Source organism: Heterocephalus glaber, unplaced genomic scaffold (genome assembly GCF_053883595.1).
Source record: "Heterocephalus glaber isolate CG9 unplaced genomic scaffold, H.glaber_assembly_v1.0 deba00001733, whole genome shotgun sequence".
Taxonomy (NCBI): domain Eukaryota; kingdom Metazoa; phylum Chordata; class Mammalia; order Rodentia; family Bathyergidae; genus Heterocephalus; species Heterocephalus glaber.
Genome location: NW_028258444.1, coordinates 4,142,599 through 4,166,462, shown reverse-complemented (window position 1 = coordinate 4,166,462; position 23,864 = coordinate 4,142,599). Strand labels below are relative to the sequence as shown.

The following is a 23,864-nucleotide window of genomic DNA, read 5'->3' as shown; positions in this document are numbered from 1 at the left end:
CTAAATGGGGCTGGCCCCTCTCTGAGATGGCTATCAGCCAATCACCCTCACCTGGGTTAGGTCTGAACCCAGATAACTCACTATCTGCTGCAGTCTGCTGTGTCCACTGGTCCGTTCCACTGATATGTTTCTCCTTGGAGGCCTCTGGGGTTGCCAGTAGTCACTGTGCTTCTCTAGGAATGGCCCACTGTTCCCTTGCCAAGAGTTTGTGCTCTGGGAGAGAGCACTGCTTGTTACCTCCGTCCTCTTCATTAAAGTCTCTCTTCACTCTGCCTATGGACTTCACTTCTCACCTCAGGTCCTTTCTGGGTCCTGGGGACCCACTTCCCTTTCTTCTTGCGCCATTATATTCCAGTGTCAAGACACCAAATCTTGGAGAGGTTCTTTCTCTGCTGCTCACCACTCTGCCATCTTCTGGAAATTCTATTACTTAATTTATTGATGACAACCATCCTTTCTGGAGTGAAATGAAATCTCTGTGTTATTTTAATTTGCATTTCTGTGATAGCCAGCGATGTTGAGCATTTTTTTTTGTTTCTTTTTTTTTTTTTTGGTACTGGGGATCAAACTCGGGACCTTATGCTTGCGAAGAAGGTGGAGGAACCACTGAGCTAAATCCCCAGCCCCTGTTGAGCATTTTTTAATGTATATGTTGGCCATTTGTACTTCTTTTGAGAAGTATGCATTTCAATTGGCCATTTTTTGATTGCATCTTTATTTTGGGTGATCTAAGTTTTTTTGAGTTCTTTATATATTCTAGATATTAGTCCTTTGAGGAATAGTTGGCAGAATTTTTTTTCTCATTCTTTTGGTTATCTCTTCATTCTGTTGCTTGTTTCCTTTGCTGTGCAAAATTTTATGTAATCCAACTTGTTGATTCTTGGTGTTATTTCTTGTGCAATTGGGGTTCTGTTCAAAAAATCCTTGCCTTTGCATATGTCTTCAAGAGTTTTACCTTTATTGCCTTCCAGCAAACTGTTTCTGTTTTAATATTTAGATCTTTGATCCATTTTGATTTTAGTAGATGGTGAGAGATAAGGGTGTAAATTCAGTCTTCAAACTGGATAGCCAGTTTTCCCAGCACCATTTGCTAAATAAGAAATTTTTTCCTTCAGTGTATGTTTTTTACCTCAGTCAAAGATCACATTGCTGAATGTGCTTGAGGTTGTTTCTGCATGCTCTATTCAGTTCCATTAATCCGCTTGTCTTTTTTATGCTTTTTTTTTTTTTTTTAAATCACTGCAGCTTTATAATATAACTTGAAATCTGGGATTGTGATGCCTCCTGCTTTTCCCCTTTTGCCCAGGATTAGTTTTGCTATTCTGGATCTCTTCTTGTTCTATATGATTTTGGGATTGTTTTCTCCTTCCGTGAGGAATGCCATTGGTATTTTTGATTAGAAATGCATTAAATCTGTATATCAATTTGGAAGTATGGCCATTTTGACAATATTGGTTCATTCTATCCAGGAACAGGGCATGTCTTTCCATTTTCCAATGTCCTCTTCAAGCTCTTTTTTCAGGGTACTGTAGTTTTCATTATAGAGATCTTTGACTTCCTTGGTTAGGTTAATTACTAAGAACTTAATTTTTCTTGATGGTATTTTAAATAGTATTGTTTTTCTAATTTCATTTTCAGTGAGTTCATTATTTGTGTTAGAAGAACACTATTGGTTTTTGTGTGTTGACTTTGTGTCCTGCTGTGTTGCTGAATTTAGTACTCAGGCTGGCCTTGCACTCACTATGTAGCCCAGGCTGGTTGTGCTTCAGCCTCCTGAGAGCTGGGATTACAAGCAGGTACCACCACGCCTGGCTGAATTTGATTTTTTTTTTTTTTTTGGTACCGGGGATTGAACTCGGGTCCTTGTGCTTGCTCAGCAGGCGGTGAAACCACTGAGCTAAATCCCCGGCCCCTGAATTTGGTTTTTAATTCTAAGAGTCTTGGTAGAATCTTTTGGATCTTCTATGTAGACAATAATGTCATCTGAAATTAATGATAATTTGATGTTTTCTTTCTGTATATTTCTCTTTTATTTCTTTCTCTTACCTGATTGCACTTACCTAATGCTTCAGTAGGAGCGGTGATAGTGGACATCCTTGTCTTGTTCCTGATTTTAGAGGCAAAGCTTTCAACTTTTGCCCCTTTAATATAGTACTGGCAGTAGATTTGCCATAAATTGCTTTTATCTAATTGGAATAAGGTCCTTCTATACCTATTCAGGTTTTTTTTTTTAATGATGAATGAATGTTGGATTTTGTCAAAAGCTTTTTCTGCATCTGTTGAGATAATCATGTGATTTTGTTTTTTCGGTCCTTGTTTCTGTTTATGTGGTACATTACAGTATTGATTTGCATGTGTTGAACCATCTTTGCATCCCTGGGGTGAAGTCTAGTGGTTATGATGTATGATCTTTTTGATGTTTTGCTGAATTCTGTTTGCCAGAATCTTGAAGACTTTTGCTCACTATAGAAATTTTTCTCTCTCGATTCCTTGTCTGGTTTTGGAATCAGGGTAATGATAGCTTCCAGGAATGATTTTGGGTGCACTCCTTCCCTTTTAATTTCATCAAAGAGTTTGAGGAGTATTGGTGTTAGATCTTCCCTGAAATTCTTGTAGAATTCAGCGGTGAATCTATTAGGTCCGAGGCTTTTCTTTGTTGGTAGGTTTTTAAAAAAATTATTATTATTACTGCCTCAATTTCATTGCCTATTATTTTTTGTTTTGTTTTGTTTTTTGGTACCGGGGATCGAACTCGGGTCCTTGCACTTGTGTAGCAGGCAGCGAAACCACTGAGCTAAATCCCTGGCCCTAATTATTGAGTCATTCAAGGTTTCTATACCTTGGTTCAGTTTTGGTAATTCGTATATACCTAGGTATCTGTCTGTTTCTTCTACATTCTCCCATTTGTTTTTTTTTTAGTTTCCCATTTGTTTGAATACACATTTTTATAGTATTTCCTAATAATCTTCTGAACTTTGGTTGTGTTTGTTGTGATTTTGCCCTTTTCACTTCTTATTGTATTAATATATGTACTGTGTTTCCTTGAAAATAAGACCTAAATAGAAAAATCAGCCCTGAATACTAGAGGTCAAAAATGCAGCCCTTGGGCTGGGGATTTAGCTCAGTGGTCCCGGCGCCTGCCTCGCAAGTGCAAGGTCCTGAGTTTAATCCCCGGTACCAAAAAAAAAAAAAATGCAGCCCCAATCACCTGCTTTACCTGCCATTACGGAATAGCAGCGGAATAGTGAGTCATGTATAATCTGCATGACACTGGCCATCACCATGGTAATGATCAGCACTTATTTTTCAGGTAGAACTTTTTTGGGGGGAAACACAGTAGTATGTTTTTTCTTTCCTTCTTTTGGTAAGATTGGCTAGGGTTTGCCTGTTTATTCTTTTCCAGAACCATTTCTTCAAAGCATTCTTTGTACTTTTTTTTGGTCTCAATTTCATTAATTTCTGCTCTCACTTTTATGATTTTCTTCCTTGTATTGGGTTTGGATTTAGACTGTTCTTGTTTGTCTGAGACCTTGAGGTACATTGTTAGGTTATTTAATTGGGCTTGCTCTATTTTTCTAATGTGGCCATTCACAACAATTAAACTTCCCTCTTAGGACTTCTTTCATTGTGTCCCTTAAGTTCTGCTTTGCTGTACTGGCATTATCATTTAATTCTTGGAATTGTTTAATTTCCTCTTTGATTTCTTCTGTGACCCATTGATTATTCAGGAGTATTTTGTTTAATTTCCACATGTTTATGTAATTTCTGTGGCTTCTTTTGCCATTGATTTCTAGTTGCATTGCAGTATGATCCAGTGATATGCATGAGATAATTTGTATTTCTTTGTGTGTGGTCTGTTTTGGAGAAAATTCCATGTGCTACTGAGAAGAATGTATAGTCTCTTGTTGGGTAGAACACTCTGTAGCCATCTATTAAGTCTATTTGTTTGAAGGTGTAGTTCAACTCTGTTATTTCTTTGTTGATTGTTTTTTGTCTAGTTGATCTATTTGTGATAGTGGAGTATTGTGATCTTTCACTATAATTGTGTTGATGTTCATCTGATTATTTGTTTGTTTTATGAAGTTAGGTGCACCACTATTGGGTACATACATTTTTATAATTGTTATCTTTTCCTGTTGAGTTGTTCCCTTAACCAATATGATGTGATATCTTTGCCTCTTCTGACCAGTTTTGACTTAAAATCCACTCTGTCTGAAAATAGGATAGCTATTCCTGCTTGTCTTCTGTGACCTGTTGCATGAAATATTGTTTTCCATCCCTTGATTTTAGTCAGTGAATTTCTTTTTGGATTAAATATGTTTCTTGTATATAACATATTATTGGGTTTTGCTTTTTACCTCATCTGACAACCTGTGTCTTTGACTGGGGAATTGAGACCATTTGCATTGAGGGTTGTTACTGAAAGGGATTGCTTTATTCTTGTCAGTGCACTATTTTCCTGTTGCTGGTTTCTTTTTTCCCTCTACTGCTTAACTACTTGCCATACCTAATGTATGTATTCCATTAGACTTTTTCACATTATTGCCTTTGTTGTCGTTTTCTAGGATATCCTTGAGAATTTTTGAATACTGGTTTGGTGGACATGAATTTCTTTCTTTTTTTTGGTACTGGGGATCAAACTCAGGACCTTGTGCTTGTGAGGCAGGCGGTGGAACCACTGAGCTAAATCCCCGGCCCAGATATGAATTTCTTAAGGTGTTCTTTGTCATGGAAGGACATTATTTTCCATCCAATTTTGAAAAATAGTTTTGCAGGATTTATCAATCTGGGTTGGAAGTTGTTTTCTTTTACAGCTTGAAACACTTCACTTCAGGTTCTTCTGTCTTTTAAGATTTGTGTTAAGTCTGATGTAATTCTAATAGATTTACCTTTTTATGTGATGTGTTGCTATTCTCTAACAGCTTTTAAGATTCTATCCTTGTGTTTGATTTATGAGATTTTGACTATGATGTATTGTGGAGAACTTCTTTTCCGATTGTGGTTACTTGTAGTTCTGTATCCCTCATTTATCTGTAGGTAAATTCTTTCCTCATATTTTGAAAGTTTTCTGGTATTATTTTTATAAGCAGGTTTTCAATTTTTTTTTTTTTTTGCTATTTGTACTGTCTTCTGATTTTCCACTAAATCTAATTAATCTTAGACTAGCCTTTGTGTTAGCTAGCAGCTGTTGGAACCATTTTTCATATTCTCATGTTGTTTTAAAGGTATCTCTGAGTATGGTCACCTGCATCAGGCCTGTCTTCTAGTTCTTCTAGTGACTGTCTTCTAGTGACTTTTTTTCTCACATTGGTCACTTCTGCTCCCCATATTTTCAGTAGACCTTTTTATCTCCTGGATTGCTGGGCTGGTACCTTTTCATGGACTCTAATTCTTTGCTATACTTGTCATTTATGTTTTATATTGTTTTATTTAGCTCAGTTAGATTTTTGTTAGTGTCTTTCATAAGCTCAGTGGTCATTTGTTGAATAAGTATTATCTATCTAGTTATATCATCTTTGAACTTACTGAGCACCTTATTGATCTGTTTTTTTTTTTGTCTCCACCTTTATTAATAGTGTCCTTTGTATAATTCAGGTGTTTGGCTTTTGATTTCCTCTCTATCAATGTCCAGGGATCAGCTTAGAGAGACTTGGAAATTTTTGGAGGCATTTTGTTTCCTTGTTTTCTCATATTTCTATTGTGGGTTTTTTTTTTCCCTGAGGGTTGTGGGTAGGGGAAAGACTTTGTTGCTAGTATGGAGATCTCTTTAGTTAGTGTCTGCTTTCCAGTGATATACTCTGAATGTTGTGAACTAAGGGGTCCTATTAGGAGTAAAAGGAAATTAATAGAATTATATAAAAATGGAAAAGAATAAATAAAAAAGTATATCAAAAGAAAAAACAGCAAAATAAAAAAAAAAAAGAGAAAGTAACTCCCCAAATCCCAAAAAAAAACCAAAGAAAAAAAAGAGATGAATCCCACCCCCTCCCCCTGCCAAAAAAATTGCTCTGTGTTTTTGATTTGAATCTGCCAGATATAGGGAGGGAATAGTGAGTCACTACTAAGACCTGTTTTATTTCTACACTCCTGTTTGTGTGTGTGAATGCTAAGTCCTGCCCTACCTTTCCTGCTGAATGTAGCTGGTTGATGGTGTCCATGCTAGGGCTGCATTCACTCCAGCTGCTTCCAGTTTCTGTGTTACTCTGTGCCCTAAGTCATAGCTTTCTCCACCTAGCTTTATGGCCTGTGGGTTTGCGAGGTTCCCCCATGCTCCAAGGTCCTTGTGTCTGTGTATCCCAGGCTGTGGCAACCATTCAAATAGAGTGTGTCCCTGCTGTGGTTGTAGATGGGGAAAGCAGTTATTCCTTTGAACTCTGTGTTGGATGGGTAGGGGGTCAGGCAGGTTAGTGGACTTAGTGCCAGCACTCTCATACCCACCCTTCTGAAACCCTCAGGCAGTTGATCTGGCTTCTCAGCTTGGCCAGTGAGACGCCAGTGACCTCTCAGGCTGAGCTTACACTTCTCAGGAGGTCTGTGTCTACTTTGGGGCCTCTCCGTGACTGTATCTTGTGGGCAGCTCCTACCCAGTCACTATGGTAGAGTGACACCAAAAACCCTGAATGTGGTTGTTGTGTAGCTTAGTCATGAACAATGAACCCCTTCCCCAAATGGCTCCTTAATACTCTCAAATACAGTGGTGCTGCAGTTTCTTCTCCATCTCTACCCTGTCGGGTGAAGGAAGTCACTTTCAGAGTAAAACCCCCACTCTAGCTGTGGGGTCTTCTTGGAGTGAGTGCTGCTGACCCTCTCCAGCCTTGTGTCAGCAGAGGCAGGTCCTTCTCTCTGGGACCTGGGCTGTTTTTCTGATGCTTTGTTATTTTTTTTCCACTGTGCTCTGTTGCTCCAGCTTCTCTGTAGTTTCCAGTTTTCCTGTCAGCTCCCTCCAAGTTCTTAGAGATCTACTTCTTTTTTCTTCACTGAGTTGTTTTCTAGGTACCTTGATTCCAGGTCCTGGAAAGGCTGTATTTTGCTGCTAGCTTCTACCTTGCTATTTTTAATGTACCATGGCTCACTTAAACAGTTTGATATTGATGGATATTTCTCTTACTAACTCTTTTTTTGTTTTTAATGGAGACAGTGCTAAAAGATGAGCATCTTTGGACATGTATTTCTGGATGCTTGTGGAAATGTTTTCTATAGAATGAATTATTTGAAATGGAAATGCTAGCTAAAACTGGCTAAGAATTTAATGGTATTAACATTTAGAATTTTCTTTTTGGTACCAGGGATTGAACTCAGGACCTTGTGCTTGTGAGGCAGGTGATGAAACCACTGAACTAAATCCCTGGCCCAACATTTAGAATTTTAAATCTTATCACTGAATTACTTTTTCTATCAATTGTACTCTAGATTGTTAGGTTCCCATATCCTTACCAACTTTGTGCAACTTTTCCTCTTCTTTTTTTTAAGTTTTATTTGTGGTGCTGGGGATTAAACCCAGGGCCTCATGCATGTTAGTCAAGAATTTTACCACTGATCTACATCTGTAGCCCCACAACTTTGAATCTTAATCAGTTGTGTAGTAAAGATTTGATACAAATGTAAACAGCATTTTAAAGCATTTTTTTCGTCATAACTTATGTGGATTTCCAGTCTGTTAGCCACAAGGTCAGAGTTTATCTTGGTGATTGGTCACTTCTAATTTATTAGGAAAATGTTCTATCTTAAAGCCCTTTTTATCATAGTTTGGAATATATTGTGTGAAATTCTAAAATTATCTAAAAGTACCATTTATACATTTTCTTCTCTACTTTGCCTATTATTAAAATCAGAAATACCCCAAGAACTTTATGATGTCATCCAGACAGATAATTCATTATTTTAGCATGACATTTAAAAAAGAATGATGTGATGTTTGTTTTTAGGAATAGTTATTTTATATAAAGCTGTAAAGAATTATGGTAATGTTAAGTACTTACCATAGCTCTGTGTAGTTTGGTTTTTATAGAAAAATAAACTTCTCTGTGAATTGGATTAACATTAGTATTTTGTTTTTTAGCTCTGACAATTGGTTTTCTTGATTTTTTTGTTTGTTTGTTTGGCTTGTGGGCCGTTCTGAAAATGACATTAATATTATGTAGTGTGCAAAGAAGGAAGCCCAATTCAGATATGGAATGCAAGAGTTGTGATTGGGAATCTCAAGTCACTTTTGTTTCCAAGCTTTTTTCCTTACGTATAAAGAGGCCCTTTTGTAAAATTTCTTTAATACAAGTAAAAAAGTTTAGAAATAACTTTTTAAAAATTAAGTTTATTGGTACATTTTAGGGTATACAGTACAGTTACATTCATCATTGGGATCTTGTACCTTTACATGATGTATCTCGGTTCTTATTTTTTCCCCATTCCCTGCCCTCCCTTCAACTCCTCCACCCTTCCCTATTTACAAAGACTTTCTTTCCATTTTTTCCTTTTCTTATGTTTTTTTCTTTTCCCTTCTTTCCTTTCCCCTACCCCTTCCACTTCCCCTACCTCTTTAGAACTTTTCTTCCTATTTCAATTATCAATTATACATTTCATCCTTATTTACACTTTGAGTTTTCACACCAGAGAAACTATTCGATATTTACACGTGTGTCCTATTTATAGAAATAACTCTTTATAGTGCATTTTGGAGTTGCTATGGGACGAGGCATAGTTTTGAATTTAACACTGGTGGTTGAGGGCATTATATTAGTCCTGAAGAAGTCATCAGGGTGACTGATGTGGGGTCATCATTTGAAAAACATCATGGAGCTGACCATGGTGGTGCACACCTGGAATCCCAGCTCTGTGTAAAGCTAAGGCAGAAGTATTTCAAGATTGAGGCTAGCCTGGGCAACTTAGTGGCTTATTGAGGCTGTCTCTAAAAATAAAAATAATTTTTTAAAAGGGTTGGAAATGAGAAAAAAAATGGCACGGTTTCCATTTCTGTAACCTGCTTGGTTTTTGTTCTTCTGGTATTTTTACTTTTTGTATGTCCAAAATATGGATAAGGAGATGATAAAAAATTTAGCTTACAGTTATCTAATCAGAGATTGGTGGGTTTTTTTTTTTTTTTGGTACCGAGGATCAAACTTGGGTCCTTGTGCTTGTGAGGCAGTCGAAATCAGATTGTTAAGACCAAGCTCAGTGTTCTAAAATGTAGTAACTAGAAACAAATAGAAGGAGGATGCTGATCAGTTAGAAGCAGCTCAAGAAACATGTTTATTAAAACTGTTTCATTTGTAGGTAGTTTCTCAGCTATTCCTCATAATGTATTTAATTTTATTTTAGTTATAGTTTACATATTTGTTTTTTAGTCTTTTAATAGGTTAGGGAAAGGTGACCAAATAAATTATGATAGAAAAAGGTGACCAGATTTAGAAAGACCTCTTAAAAGCATGGCATTCTGCTTCATCAGGTTTGTAACAGCACCTTCTCAGCCCTTTGAGCTTGTAGAACCCAGACTACTTCTGTAGTTCTGTTTCTGGGTCCAGAGAGTAGAGTTTAGGTGATGATTCACTGTGTTTGAGAAGGAGAGAGGCATGTGTATGTTTCAGAAAGTCCACTTCATACAAATCTGAGGCACGTGATATCATTGCACCTCAGAATAGCTATCATCAAAAAGACAAAAATGGCCTAGCAATCATGAGGCTGAGGCAGGAGGATCACTGCCAGGTTGAGGCAAGCTTGGGCTGCTTAGTAAGTTCAAGGCCAGCTTGTAGCAAGACCCTGTCTCAAAAAAACCCCAAACCAAATAAAAAACAAAACAAACAAACCCCAAAATCAAAAGCAAACAGACAAAAATTGACTGGGGACATAGTTCAGTGGTGGAACATTTGCCTCGCATATTTGAGGCCCTGGGTTCCATTCCCATCACCACAGGGGAAAACAAAAACAAACGTTGCTGAGAATGTAGAGAAAAAGGAACTCTTGGGGGTGGGGATTTAGCTCGGTGGTTCTGCTGCCTGCCTTGCAAGCATAAAGTCTCGAGTTTGATCCCTGGTACCGAAGAAAAAAAAAGAAAAAGGAACTCTTTTACAGTTGATGGAAATGTAAATTAGTAAAGCTACTATGGCAGTTGTGGAAATTCCTCAAAAAACTAAAAATAGATATACCATATGATCTAACAAGGCTGCTGCTGGGGATGTATCCAAAGGACATTAAATCATTCCAGAAAGACATTTGCACTTCCATGCTTATTTATTTATGTTTATTAGTAGCTAAAATACAGAATCAACCCAGATACCTTTTCATAGATGAGTGGATAAAAAAAAATTGGCACCTGTACAAAATAGAATACTATTTGTGTTACTTACTTTTCTCGTGGCTGAGACAAAATACCCAACACCCAAAGTTAAAGGGGAAAAGCTTTATTTGGCTTATAGTTCATAGAGATTTCAGTCCATAATCAGCTGGCTCCAGGGCAGGGTGGCAGAGGGGCAACAGTTCATGGCAGCAGAAGACAGCAAAACAATAAGAGACCTTAATAGCATCTTTCTGCCCCTTTTATCCCATTCTGACTACCTGGCTTAGAGCACTCAGGTGTAGTGGTTTAGTAATCACACACCTTTAATCCCAGCATCACACATTCCAGATTCAGCCACCTCTGACTGTATGAGGCTTTAGGGGGATATCCAGGCCCAAACCAGAACACTATTCCACTGTAAAAAAGAATGAAATCTTGTCTTTGTAGTAACATGGAAGGAACTGGTGGTCATTATGTTAAATGAAATTAGCAAACACAGAAAGACAAATGCCCAGTGTTCTCCTTTGTGGAAACTAATAAGCTAGTCTCACAGAAGAACAGAATGGAACAGTGGTCACTGAAGACTGGGAAGGGCAGGGGGACGGGGATGGAAGTTCAGTAAGGGGACCAGAACCCAGGGTGCAGAATTGCTTCTGGTTCTTCCTTAGCACAGTAAGATGTGTATAGGTTAAAACACACTCTGATAGGCCAGTTGTGGTGGTGCACACCTGTAATTGCAGCCCTTAGGAGACTGAGGCATGGAGATGGAGAGTTTGAGGCCACCCTGTATTACATCCTGAGACCTTGTCTTAAAATACAAGGCCAATCCATGATAGGTTTCAAGATGATTAGAAGAGTTCAAAATTCCTAACACAGGAAAATGGGTAATGTTTAAAGAGCTGGAAATGCTTATTATCCTGACTTGATTATTATATACTATATTCATGTGTTACATTTCATGAATTGTGTGTACTGAATTACTATAATATATTTTGTAAAAAAGTACAAATATTAAATAAAAATAAAATTTAAAAGTTAAAAGATACATAAAATGGTTAAGTGGATTTTGTAGGAAAACAAAATTTAATACTTTATGAATTGGATTATATTAGTGTTTTGTTTTTCAGCTTTGACAAGTAATTAAATTGATAATTTGAATTAAATGATTTAAGGGAGGTTTTTAGATTATTAATATGGTTACTATTATCTTTGGTATTTTTCCTTCATTATCCTTAGTAATCCATAATTATCTGTAAGGATAATTAATATTCTCTTCTCAAATTATTATATTAAATTAAATTTTAATTATATATATATTTAACCATATACAAATCAGTGTGCCTTTATAACAAGCTATCTTGTATGGTGACCCATAATAAAATCAATTTTTAGTTATAAAATTAACAGCATATAATTATAAATAAATTCATGATTTTACCATGCCTATATCTTTGCTGTCTGAAGTTTGCTTTTATTTTTAAGACTAGTCCTATGGGGATTGAAATGATTTTTTGTATAATACAGTTTATTTTCCTTTTTTAATTTTGGTTGTTCCTGAGGATCGAACTCAGGACCTTGTGCTTGCAAGGTGGCAGCACCACTGAGCTAAATCCCCAGCCTCAGTTGATTGTCCTTTTTCCAAAGATTAATTCCATGAAATCAATATGAACTATTGACAGGTTGGTTCATATCCTTAGATCATTCATTCATTCATTATTTTGAACTGTCTACACATTTTTAGTAAATGTGTACTCTGCCAATTACAGTTATAGAACGTAGTAATTATATTGAGATAAAAGATGGTACTAAGTGTAGCGCTTGGTCTAAATTAAAACAAAATCCCTCAGATTAACACAAAGATTATTAATATGGTTACTATTACTGGTTTTTTACCCAAATTGAAATCCTAGGTGAAATCTTTACAGAGATCTTTCATGAGTCAAAACTAATAAAAGAGGAGCATATAGAATGTCAAGTTTATAGTATCATTAAATTTTTATTATGTTTTAGCCAATGCAGAGCATATTGGTTTATACTCTTGTATAATTATTCCTCCTCCCCTTGAGGTACTGGGATCAGACCTAGGGACATATTCATGCTAGGCAAGCACTCTACTACTGAGCTACAACCCAGCCCTGGGGCAATGCTTTTACTAACCCATTTAGTTTTATGTTAAAAGTGTGGTGTGGTGGGCTGGGCTGGGCTGGGGATTTAGTTTAGTGCTTCTGCCGTCTGCTTCACAAGTGCAAGGTCCCAAGTTTGACCAAAAAAAAAAAAAAAACCAAAACAAGTGTGGTGGGTGGGCGGCATTTAGCTCAACACCTGCCTCGAAAGCTCAGGGTCCCGAGTTCGATCTCCTGTACCAAAAAACCAAAAAACCCAAACCACAAACAAAAGTGGGGTGAAAGAAGGGTTGGTGGGGGCAGCAGGGAATCTTAAAGTTACGATGTTTTATGGGTCATATCTTTATTCACATGAGTGTAAGAATATATATATTTAATTACATTCAATGTTCAACTGGGATAGTTAGAAAGTTTCACATTTCCTCTTAAATTCTTGTAGCAAGGGGGGCCGGGATTTAGCTCAGTGGTTTCATCACCTGCTGTGCAAGCTCAAGGACCCGAGTTTGATCCCCAATACCAAAAAAAAAAAAATCTTGTAGCAGTATTTCAGCTTATTTGTTTCAAAAGCTTTTTATTAAAAGTTGAAGGTGGTTAGAAAGGAACAGGAGCCAGGTGTTGTAACTCATACTAACAAACCAAAAACCCCTAAAGAATAGGAAGAAAACATTGTTTATGGATTTTGTTAGCAATAAACAGATAAAAATTTCCTGAGATTTTCCAAAAATATTTGAAGATTAATGTCTATTTTCTTACTAATTATATTTGAATAAATATTTCAAAAGAATTACATAAAAATCTGTTGGGGTCTCCTCGGTGGGAGACTGGAACCTGAAGACAGTATCTGACAAAACCTATTAAAAGAAGGGCACGGGGGACCAGAGCTCCATGAGGAGTTAAGGCAAGGTTTATTGTTAGTATTTTTCTTTTATACATTTTTCAGCGGGATACATCAATCATTAACAGTTTACAGTTTTAGTCAACTAACCACAGTTATACTGTGAGTACATAAAACATCTAAAGAACCATCTGTGCATGTTTAATCTTAATACATTTTATCTAAATCGTCTTTGTTAAAGCTTCTAAAGGATTAGCTACTTTTATCTATTCTTATGTCAAGCAAATATTTGAGAGTCTCAAGGGACCACTGGGGAACAACACTGTGGGAACAACAAACAGCTTTCTGAAGTTATTTTTAACTTCTCTATCTGGGCTTGCCACAGACATCAGGACCATCTGTCTTCCCAAGGCCTTCTGAGGGCCCAGAACTTCTCACATTTTTTTTTTTTTTTTGGTACCCGGGATTGAGCTTGGGTCCTTGCACTTGCTTGCGCAGCAGCTGGCGAAACCACTGAGCTAAATCCCTGGCCCCTCCAATTCTTTAAAAACCATAGAAATTCCAAAATGGTAGTGCAGGATAACAATAAAATCTACAGGAAGAGAAGTAGAACTGTACCTGTCATCAACTCAGCGCTGTGAGAAGTGTAATTTTACGATCTTAATGTGTACCTCATCTGGTCTGGTTTAGAACACCTGTGTTTAGTCTAAAGATACATACATTATGCCTAGATAATTTTTTTGTTATTTAGGCTCTGGAGGTTGATTTAACAAAATGTTTCTGCTTAGACTAGTTAAAGAGAAACCTTTAAATTCTTGCTCATTTCCACTTTACCTCTTGCTATTGATACCTCTAAGGTTTTCCATGCTTAACACTGAAGAATTTAGCCGTTCATGCTCTGTAAAGCTGAGTTAAAGCCATTTTTCTGATACTAACACATTAGAACTTTTTTCTCAAATGTAGCTGCTATCTATCTGAAGAACATGGTGACACAGTACTGGCCAGACCGAGAACCTCCACCAGGAGAAGCAGTCTTTCCATTCAACATTCATGAAAATGATCGCCAGCAGATACGTGATAATATTGTGGAAGGGATAATTCGGTCTCCTGATTTAGTGAGGTATGTTATGCTCTATATGTGGTTACCAGGAAGCATGAAATACTTGGAATTGGGGATGGGTCCTGTTGGATCTGATCATCAGCCTCAAGTTTATTTTTTTATTTTTTATTTATTTTTTGGTACTGGGGATCGAACTTGGGTCCTTGTGCTTTCAAGGCAGGCAGCGGAACCACTGAGCTAAATCCCCGGCCCTCAAGTTTATTTTTTAAAGAGGTATAATAATGAAGATGAACACTCAAAGAAGATTATTTTACTTATTTATCTTTGCATTTTTAATTGCCTCAAAATATTTTGGAAAATATTTAATTGCCATAAATTGCTATAAAAAGAGGTAAGGTAGAAATCACACTTAACCAAAATGTAAATCCTTGCAAAGAGAATAGCCTGAATTCTTAGTCATAGTCCCTTGATTTTTTTACTGTCTGCCTTTCTTTACTTTGATTAATAGAGATTGGTTCTGGGAATTCTCACCTACCACTTTTCATCACCCTTTATTTATATTTTTATTCATATTTTATGAACTGATTATCCTTTTCTTTGAAGGAGATAGGATAGAGTACGTGTAAACTAGAATAATTGACATCAGCTTTTAAAACTCATAGATGAAATTAGATGTGTCGGGCAGCACTGTCTGCTGCAGTGATAGAAACATTCTTTATTCTTGCTGTCCAGCCTTTAGCCATGTGGCATAGGTGGCTTTTCTCCACTTGAAATGTGGCTAGTCATAGGAACTGTACTTTACCTAATTTTGATTCATTTGAAGTGTGCACATGGAGCTAGTGGTGGCTGCTGTGTTGGATAACATAGCTGTAGAGTCATATCAATTTTGCAGTCCTACACTGAGAAGTTTTTTTGGTGTTTGTGGAACCAGGGATTAAATCTAGGATCTTACACATGTTAGGCAAGTACTCTACTATTGAGCCACACCCTCAGCCACTGATTTTGCAATCTTAAAACAGGAGAAACAAAGCCTATTCAAAATATGAGCTAGCAAGTTTCTTTTGAAAATGGAGGGGCAAACCAATAAAGCAGTGGTAGGGGAATATGATTATTAAGATGTTAGTTAGAACTTTAACCCTGAGTGTCTACTATACATTATGATATAAGCATAAAAAAGGAAAGAAGTTTGAGGAGAATGGTAACAGGAACAACAGACATTGAGCAGTTATTCTGATAGTTAAAAATCACCATTGTTCTCGTTGGTTGCCCAAATGCCAGTTGTGGCCCTGATACCCCTGTTGTGATAACATCATATATCCATTTCTTGTCAAATTCTTACAATTTATGACGTCTTTGAATCTTCCAATGATTCTACATAGTGATACATGAAGGGCCATCCTTTGCTTGGCTTGGCATGAGAAAGGACTGATGATGAAATTTTAAAAAAGCTTCAGTTTTTGTTGCAGTGTGTGACAGTGGTGGCACAGAGGATGAAAGATTACTCAGAGATGAGACTTGGATCAATCACTGAGAAACCCATAGGGGCTGCTTCTCTGCCTGAGAAAGCCTCAGGAAACAGCAGTGAGCTGAGACCTCCATGGTCATTTATTTGTAACTCAAGGACATGAGAACAAAGATATAGAAGAAAAGTCCTTGCAACATTTGTGTAGGAGTTTTGGTTGGGGAAAGGGAGAAATGGGGTGCTTTGTTACATGACACATGTTGACTTAGTTCAAGTAGTCTTATCAGGGCAGAGGGGATAAAATAGCCAAAGCAAACATCTCTGAGAATAATTATTGTTGATTCTGCTGACTGCTGTCTTGCAGATCTGCTCTAAACTTAACCATGTGTTCCAGGTGCCTGGGAACTGTTGTTCCCAAGATCCCTTCCTTTTCCCATTCATATCAATCACTCCTTTGGCCAAAGTCTCCCCACATTTTATTGCATAAAAATATGACTTATTCATTTAAGGACAGGTTACTATGGCACAAAAGGGATCTCTGTCTTTATTATGTAACACAGTTATTTGTGGCTTTGCTTCTTCTGTGTCCTTATGGCTTAATTGTAACTGTCCTTGGAGGCTGATTTTCTTATTCTCCAACTTTGTTTAAAAACATTGGAAAGAAAATTTTCTAATACATATTGCAATATAAGGAATCAAACTTATTGGCTCTTCAACTGAATAGTTTTTGTTCTTTTGCACTGTAGAATCCTTTTTGCCAGGTTAATTTTCTTACCAATTGCAAATGACCATGTAGGACATATTTAGTGATAATATTGATTGTAGTTTGTAGAAGGGATGTTTTTCCTCATTTCTTTTTAATCTCAAATACAGTGGAGGTCTCACTAAGGAAATGATAATTGATCTAAGTGTTATGAGCTAACATCTTTTACCTCTTTGTGTTTTCACTAAAGGCATATTCTCTTTTTCTGCCCATACCTTTCCTGTTGCTTTTCTCATTTATTCCTTTGAAAATGGCTCTTAGTTTTCCTCTCCAGAGATGCTTAGTTAATACATACTTCTTTCTCATGCTCAAAGAACAAAAGTTGTGTCTCAGGTTCAGCACACTAGGCTGGCTGAGGCTGATGAGGGGTGGTGGTCATGTTTGGCACACAGAGAGGGTCCTGCAGTGAGTAGGCTTCTGTATCCCTTATTCCTACCATCTGTAGACTAGGTTTGTGTGAAATGATAACATGCTTTTGCCTTCCTCTCCTTTAGGGTATGATTACCAAAATACAAAATATAGCAAGATGAGAAATTTTACAGAGCTGAAGTAGAGTCACTGTATTGAAATTTTTATGAAACTTATATTTATGTTCACTTTTTTAAAAGTTGCCTTTAGGATAAGATAGTTTGAGAGGTTTCATTCATTTTAAGATATCCTCCATTCTGTTTATTTTCAATAAATGAAGACATGAGTTTTTTTTATATGGGACTATTTTTTTTCCTCCCATCCCATGTAGATACAGCCAAGAGCTGCATAGTAATGTTTTGGTCACCCACATAAACAGTGGTGGTCCGTCAAGATTGCATCACCTGGTAGTGAGGTAGCCATCTTGGTTTATGAAAGTGCAGTCTTTAACTGCACTTAACACAACTTAACTGCATGAGACATTTCTTAGAACATTATCCAGGTTGTCAAGTGATGCACGACTGTAGCTGCAATACGGGTAAATAGGAGGTAAGAACACTTTTATGTAAAATATCAGAGGTTTTCGATACATGATACTTGTAACTACTTAAATTTTGCCTTTTTTCCCCTCACCTTATAGAGTCCAGTTAACAATGTGTCTCCGTGTTATCATTAAACATGATTTTCCTGGTCACTGGCCAGCGGTGGTTGACAAGATAGACTATTACTTGCAATCACAGAACAGTGGAAGCTGGCTTGGCAGTTTATTATGTCTATATCAACTGGTGAAGACTTATGAGTAAGTAACTTTGGAAATAAGTTGTATAGAGGGGTCCTTTGTTGGTGTTGTGCAGAATCAGTTTAGCTTGGAAAATGTAGCATTAAACACAATTAAACATATTTACTTGCTGCGTTTCTTTTCGTGTGTGTGTGTGTGTGTGTATGTGTGCACATGTGTGTGTTAGTGGAGATTGAACTCAGGGCCTTGTGTGTGTGAGGCAAGTGCTCTGTCACCGAGCTATAGCCCCAGACCATTTGACTGCAGTTATTTAAAGAGGCTTTAACTTTGTAGTGCATATTGCTGATTTCCAAGACAGTGACATAATACTGTGCAGTGCTTCTCAAATTTGTTAGTTTCAGAACATCATTTACTTACTAGCAGCTTATCCTGGAAACTATGATGTAGAGATATCAGAACATTTGATTTGAAATAAATCAAATCAGGTATCTTTCTGGATGCAAGATAGAAAATAGTTTTTTTTCAGTTTCTTTGTTAGTAACATTCTCCATAAAAGTTGTTTGGGAGGTGGAGGACTAGTATCACATTTAATACTGTTTTTTGGTTTCTCAATAGGATTGATACCTTTGCATACAAAATCCTATAGCTTTTTCTATATTGAATTGGTTAGTTCATGTTCTATTTGTAGATATTTTTAGAGAACATTTTAGATGTATAGCAATTAAAGTGATTTAAGAGCACTTTATAAACTGTTAACTTCTCAACATAGGGTAAATAAGAAAATTCTCCCCATATTATTTGGTATATAACATGAATGTCCATTGAAACTAGCATGTCAGCTTATATTTTATAGAAAAATTGTGGTTTGATGAAAATTAAATGCTAGATAAATTTACATAAGAAAGCTATAGAATAGTCCTCAATTCTTTTAAGCTATTCTTTCTAGAAAGATTTTAGGTATCTTGCCTAAAACAAGGAAATGTGCTCTTAAAATTCCTTTCAACTATTTCCACACTACAAACAGAATATAAGTCTGGCTTTTTTGATGTTGTTGTTATTTGTTTGTTTCTATGTAATTAAAATTTCTCAGTCATTATTTATAGATTGTTGAGGAAGAGGGAAGAAATTACTTTTCTTTTTGTCTTTCTCATGTAGATATAAGAAAGCAGAAGAAAGAGAGCCTCTTATTGCAGCAATGCAGATATTTCTGCCACGTATTCAGCAACAGATCATGCAACTCCTTCCGGATTCCTCCCATTATTCTGTGTTACTACAGAAACAGATTCTGAAGATCTTTTATGCACTTGTTCAGGTGAGTTTCTATTCCAAAAACAGACATGAGCCTTATATTTTTACCTGACACATCAAAAATGCTCAGTACTTGTCAATTATTATTAAAAATTGTATCTTTTCATAGATATTTCTTTAAAAAAACCTTTATGATATTCACAGAAATTAATTGCTCAGTGTTTTGGGCAGCAGAGGAGAGATTCAAAGTCTATGCTGTCACCTCAGTGTGTATGAAGTCTTGGGTGAACATGAACCAGGATTACTTGCCTTAAAAGCTGTGTCTGGGGCCAGGGATTTAGCTTAGTGGTTCCAGCACCTGGCTCGCAAGTGCAAGGTCCCGAGTTCAATCCCTGGTACCAAAAAAAATAAGGAAGAAAGTTAAAAAAAAAGCAAAACCTGTGTCTGAATTACTTGTTCCAAGCATCCGTCAGGCTACATAACTAGTGATGTTACAGCTAATTTCACTTTATGAAAGTACACTCTGTGTTGTTTACACAGCTTAAGTTGCATGATGACACACATTATAGGAGAAAAGGAAGGAGTCTTTTTTTATTGGGAAATCATATTGATAACAGTTTCTCTGTCTTCCATCCAACCTAAAGCTAACAAAGAAGGTTTAGTGTCTTATTTTCCTTGATTAAAATATCTTCTTTTCTTATCTGAAAACTATGATAGCTACTAACATGAGAATCGAAAATACTTAGAAGATAGAGATAATATGTTTGAAAAGCAAAGATATTTAACATTGAATTCTTAAAGGACTTGGTGAATTATTTAGGTCTGGATTAGGAAGAGTAATTGGTTATCAGCCTAAATCATTTGAGAATGAGTACATCAGAACTCACATATTTTCTATTTAAATTCCTTTTGCCAAAAGGATAGCTTTGTTCAGTTAGAAAGTTGAGATTGTTTAGATCTGTTCTATGCTTTCACTTAGGTACCTTTGCGTACCTAAAGTCTCATCTTCTTCATCTTTTAAACTTTTAATAGAGATAATCTAAGCAATATTTTTTTTCAGGTCAGCCTTTTTGTTTTTGGTACTTGGGATTGAACTCGGGACCTTGCGCTTGAGAGGCAGGCGCTGGAACCACTGAGCTAAATCCCAGGCCCACAGGTCAGCCTTTTGGAAGGAGGCAAATCTGAGAGAAGAAAGTAGACTACAGTGGACTGCGAACTTACAAACTCAATTTATTCTCGAGGGCCGGTTGTAACTCAAGGTGGTCCATGAAGGCTCAGGCTCCTCTGTACAGCCTTCATCATCTCTCTCCTGGATACAGGCAGATCTCAGTGTCCTTAGATATTGGCCTAGGATTTCTCACTTAACCCCACACGGGAAAGGATGTTGTCATGTTCCTCCCAGAACTCTTCAAGGGTTCAATCTGCATCTGAGACCATCTCAGCACAAGGGGCCAGCATCCGGCTTGTCACTCGACTTTTTTTGTAAGTTAAAACTAAAATTCTGGTTGTAACCCGAGTTGTTTGTATGTCAGGCCAGTCGTAACTCGAGGGTCCACTGTACTAGGAAAATATATTGCCCCATCTTTTTTAAAAAAAATAAGGAAGATGTATGGTTCCTTTATGAAAGCGATATTTAGAAATTGTCCTCAGGAGGATTGCTTTACCCTGAGGCAAAGTTTTTATTCAGCAAGATGTTCGGCCATGAGGTGCAGAAGTGGTCCATTTATCTAGGGCCAGACTTGCCTTTTCTTTTGGGAGAAAGATAGCTGGGAATCAGGCAATAAAGACAAAGGCTGAGGAAGTAATTGTTTTAAAGCCTCTTCCTCTACTTGGTCTGCTAAAAAGCCAAACTCTAAAATTTTTCTCTCAACCTATTATATATATGCTAAAAACCTATAAAAAACAATGAAAAACCCACAACATATGAAACTATTTTGGTAATCTCTTATGCACCAATCCTCTGAAAGCAATAATTTAAAAAGCTATAAGAGACCCCATTATAGTGATAATGTAAGTAAAACATGGAGCAGTATAAGAAGAGGTGGAGGAATTGTTTCTAAAAGTCTGAGAAGTCGGGCCAGGAATTTAGCTCAGTGGCACTGCACCTGCCTCAAAACCGCAAGGTCATGAGTTCAATCCCAGGTACCAGAAAAAGTCTGAGAAGTGAGATTGATTCTGTCTGTGTAGCATTTATCTGTACATGACTCTTGGATATTTCATACTTATCTCAGAAATTGCCCCTTTCTTCCTATCCCTCAGCCTGCTCCTCTGAATTTTATCTCAAGTTCAGATGCCTCTCCCAGGGCACTTGGAATGGACTGTAAACTTCTTAACCCATAACGCTTGGCCCTCTGCCTTTATCTTTTACCATTCCTTCCCTTTGTGCTTCTATGTGGTTTTTCTTCCAGCTCTGGGGTGTAAGCCTTGTGGGGGCACCGACTGTGTCTGACTAGCTCACTGTTAGGTCTTCAGTGTGCAGCAAGCACACGTGGAATGAGTGGGGTGGGCCCCCCAGTCCTCTCTTGTCACTTGCAGCAGGGGAGGAGGTGTGTGCATGTGCAGTACAGACTGTGCTTACGATGCCACAGTGCAGAGGAAAGTAGTGGAGAAGGGGTCTCGTGAGTGTTTAATAAAGTGAGGGTTTTCATCAAAGTGGTTAAAATGAACAGTTTGATAGAGGAGTAAATGGTAAAAATCACTCACCACAATCTCATGCAGAATAATGAGAATTTCATTAAAAATATTTTTCATTTTAAAAAGCCCAGAGAAACAAATCATAGCATATATATGTCTGAGTTTTAGAAGTTAAAATATATATGTGTATGGATTTAAGTTAAATTTTAAGTTAAATCATGAAATTATTATTTTTATGCTCAAACATTAGTTATTCTATATACTTAACACTCTAATATAGATAAAATCACCAAGTTCATGGAGAGGAGAAACGATTGTGCTGTTCTGTTTTGTAGTATGCATTGCCTCTTCAACTGGTGAATAACCAAACAATGACGACATGGATGGAGATCTTCCGAACCATCATTGACCGGACAGTGCCCCCGGTGAGGCAGGGCTTTTTTCTCTTCCTTGAGAGGCCTGGGAAACTTGGGTTTGGGGCCCTCTTCTAAGAACCTCGTGCATGGTTTAGCGAGCACTGTACCACCAAGCAGGTGGTGAGCCATGGTAGGGTAGACTTCATCACCCCAGCCTGCTATTCAAAAAACAATTCCGACTTTAACAAAACTAATTAATAAAATAATAATACTGTACTCATTTTTAGTAAGCTTAGATAGGCAAAAGTTAAAAAAAATGAATATATTCCTACTAAAGTGGAAAAATAATTTTAAGACAATAATTTCTCCTCTAGTCTCTTTTCTCTGCATTTATATATAATATTTGTAAAAATAGTACATGTAGATACAGTACATGTAGGTATCTCGAAGTTCATTTTTCATCTAAGATGAACATTTTCATATTTTTTATACATTGTCATTTTTATCAGATGCTTCATTTGCTGGATGTTTAGGTTTTTAATTTTTCAGGGTTTTAACTCTAGGGATGTTTATAAATTTTTGTGCACATACATGATTAGATTATTTTCTTTGGGTAAATGCCTAGAACTATACTTTAATGGGCAGTGATTGAGGATGCTGTCATAAGTATACACTTAATTCTAGGTTTGCCTATTTCTTAGGTAAAAGATAGTTTCTCATTTTTATCTGCAGTAATGATATTGTTTTTCATTTATTAAATTAACTTACATACAAGGGGTGATTGAAGAATATGGTGAATGCTTAAGTTAAAATTTTATAGTAAAAGACACATTGCCATTAATTTCCCTCAGAACTCCCCATTGGGTTTGAATACATCTATCCCATCATTCTTGCCACTTTCTGAAGCACTTCTGGAAGTCCTCATTTGTGTCTTTATGAGCTGTGATAAATACAGTGAACACTGCTGTTGAGTGCCATCCACCAGAAGGTGGGGTTGTACAAACACTACAGTGTCCTCATCCACCTCATTCCCTGGATCTGGTACTGTGCAACCTTTTGCTTGCCCCCAAAGTCAAAATGACCATGAAAGAGAAACATTTTGAATCGATTCAGGGCATCAAGGCAGCCAGGACATCACAATTAAAAGACACTCGTGAAAGAGGACTTGCAGGACTATTTCAGAAAGTGGCAGGAACGATGGGATAAGTGTGTCTGAAATGAGGGGTTGCATTTTGAGAGAGATTAAAGGTGATGTGCCTTTTACTGTAATGTATCTTAAAAAATATAAACATTCACTGTATTTCTCATTTGTATTTCATATTTAAAATTTAAGCCAACCTTAAAAGGTAGTTTTTTTTTCTTTTGGAAACCAGGGATTGAACCGAGGGCTAAGCGCTCTCTACTACTGAGCTACACCGCCAACCCCATTGTGGGTTTTCTTGAAACAAAGTGAAGGTTTAAGGTACATACATAAATACACAAAATTTGGTAAATGGTCCAGTGAATTTTGATAACATTGAGTTACTGGTGCTTACATCAAAATGTAGAACTGTTTCCTCATCTCAGAGAGTGTCATTAAGGGACTGTGGTGTTTGTATTTTGTTTTCTACTTATTTGATCCTTTTGAAGATAGGAGATAAAGTGAAGAGCAGCATTGGTTAGTTGAAATTTGCTACATAGTGTCTGTAAAGTGAGAATCTGCATTTGCATAGCAATCTAGCCTCATATTTAATAGTACTTAATCTGTACAAATATTTATTTTACTTTTGTTATTCACATAAATTGTTTTTGTGTAGAAATTTGATCTGGTGTTTTTCATTGTCTTAGGAGACGCTGCAGATTGACGAGGATGATAGACCAGAACTGGTGTGGTGGAAGTGTAAGAAGTGGGCACTGCATATTGTAGCTCGTCTTTTTGAGCGGTAATTCTTTATTATATTTATTATATTAACTCAGGACTGTGGATGAT

At 36.9% G+C, this 23,864-nt stretch overlaps 1 protein-coding gene across 4 annotated transcripts in view; it reads left to right on the top strand.

The window, feature by feature from the left end:
• The window catches only part of Ipo8 (importin 8), a 96,902-nt gene that overhangs the window by 20,631 nt on the left and 52,407 nt on the right, over nucleotides 1-23,864 (top strand). For all 4 annotated transcript variants that reach the window (XM_087200019.1, XM_021236572.2, XM_004855062.4 and 1 more), the window contains 5 exons: nucleotides 14,189-14,345; nucleotides 17,559-17,717; nucleotides 18,813-18,969; nucleotides 21,875-21,964; nucleotides 23,723-23,817. In XM_087200019.1, coding sequence (XP_087056145.1) covers nucleotides 14,189-14,345; nucleotides 17,559-17,717; nucleotides 18,813-18,969; nucleotides 21,875-21,964; nucleotides 23,723-23,817 — 658 coding nt within the window. The remainder of the gene's footprint in view (nucleotides 1-14,188; nucleotides 14,346-17,558; nucleotides 17,718-18,812; nucleotides 18,970-21,874; nucleotides 21,965-23,722; nucleotides 23,818-23,864) is intronic.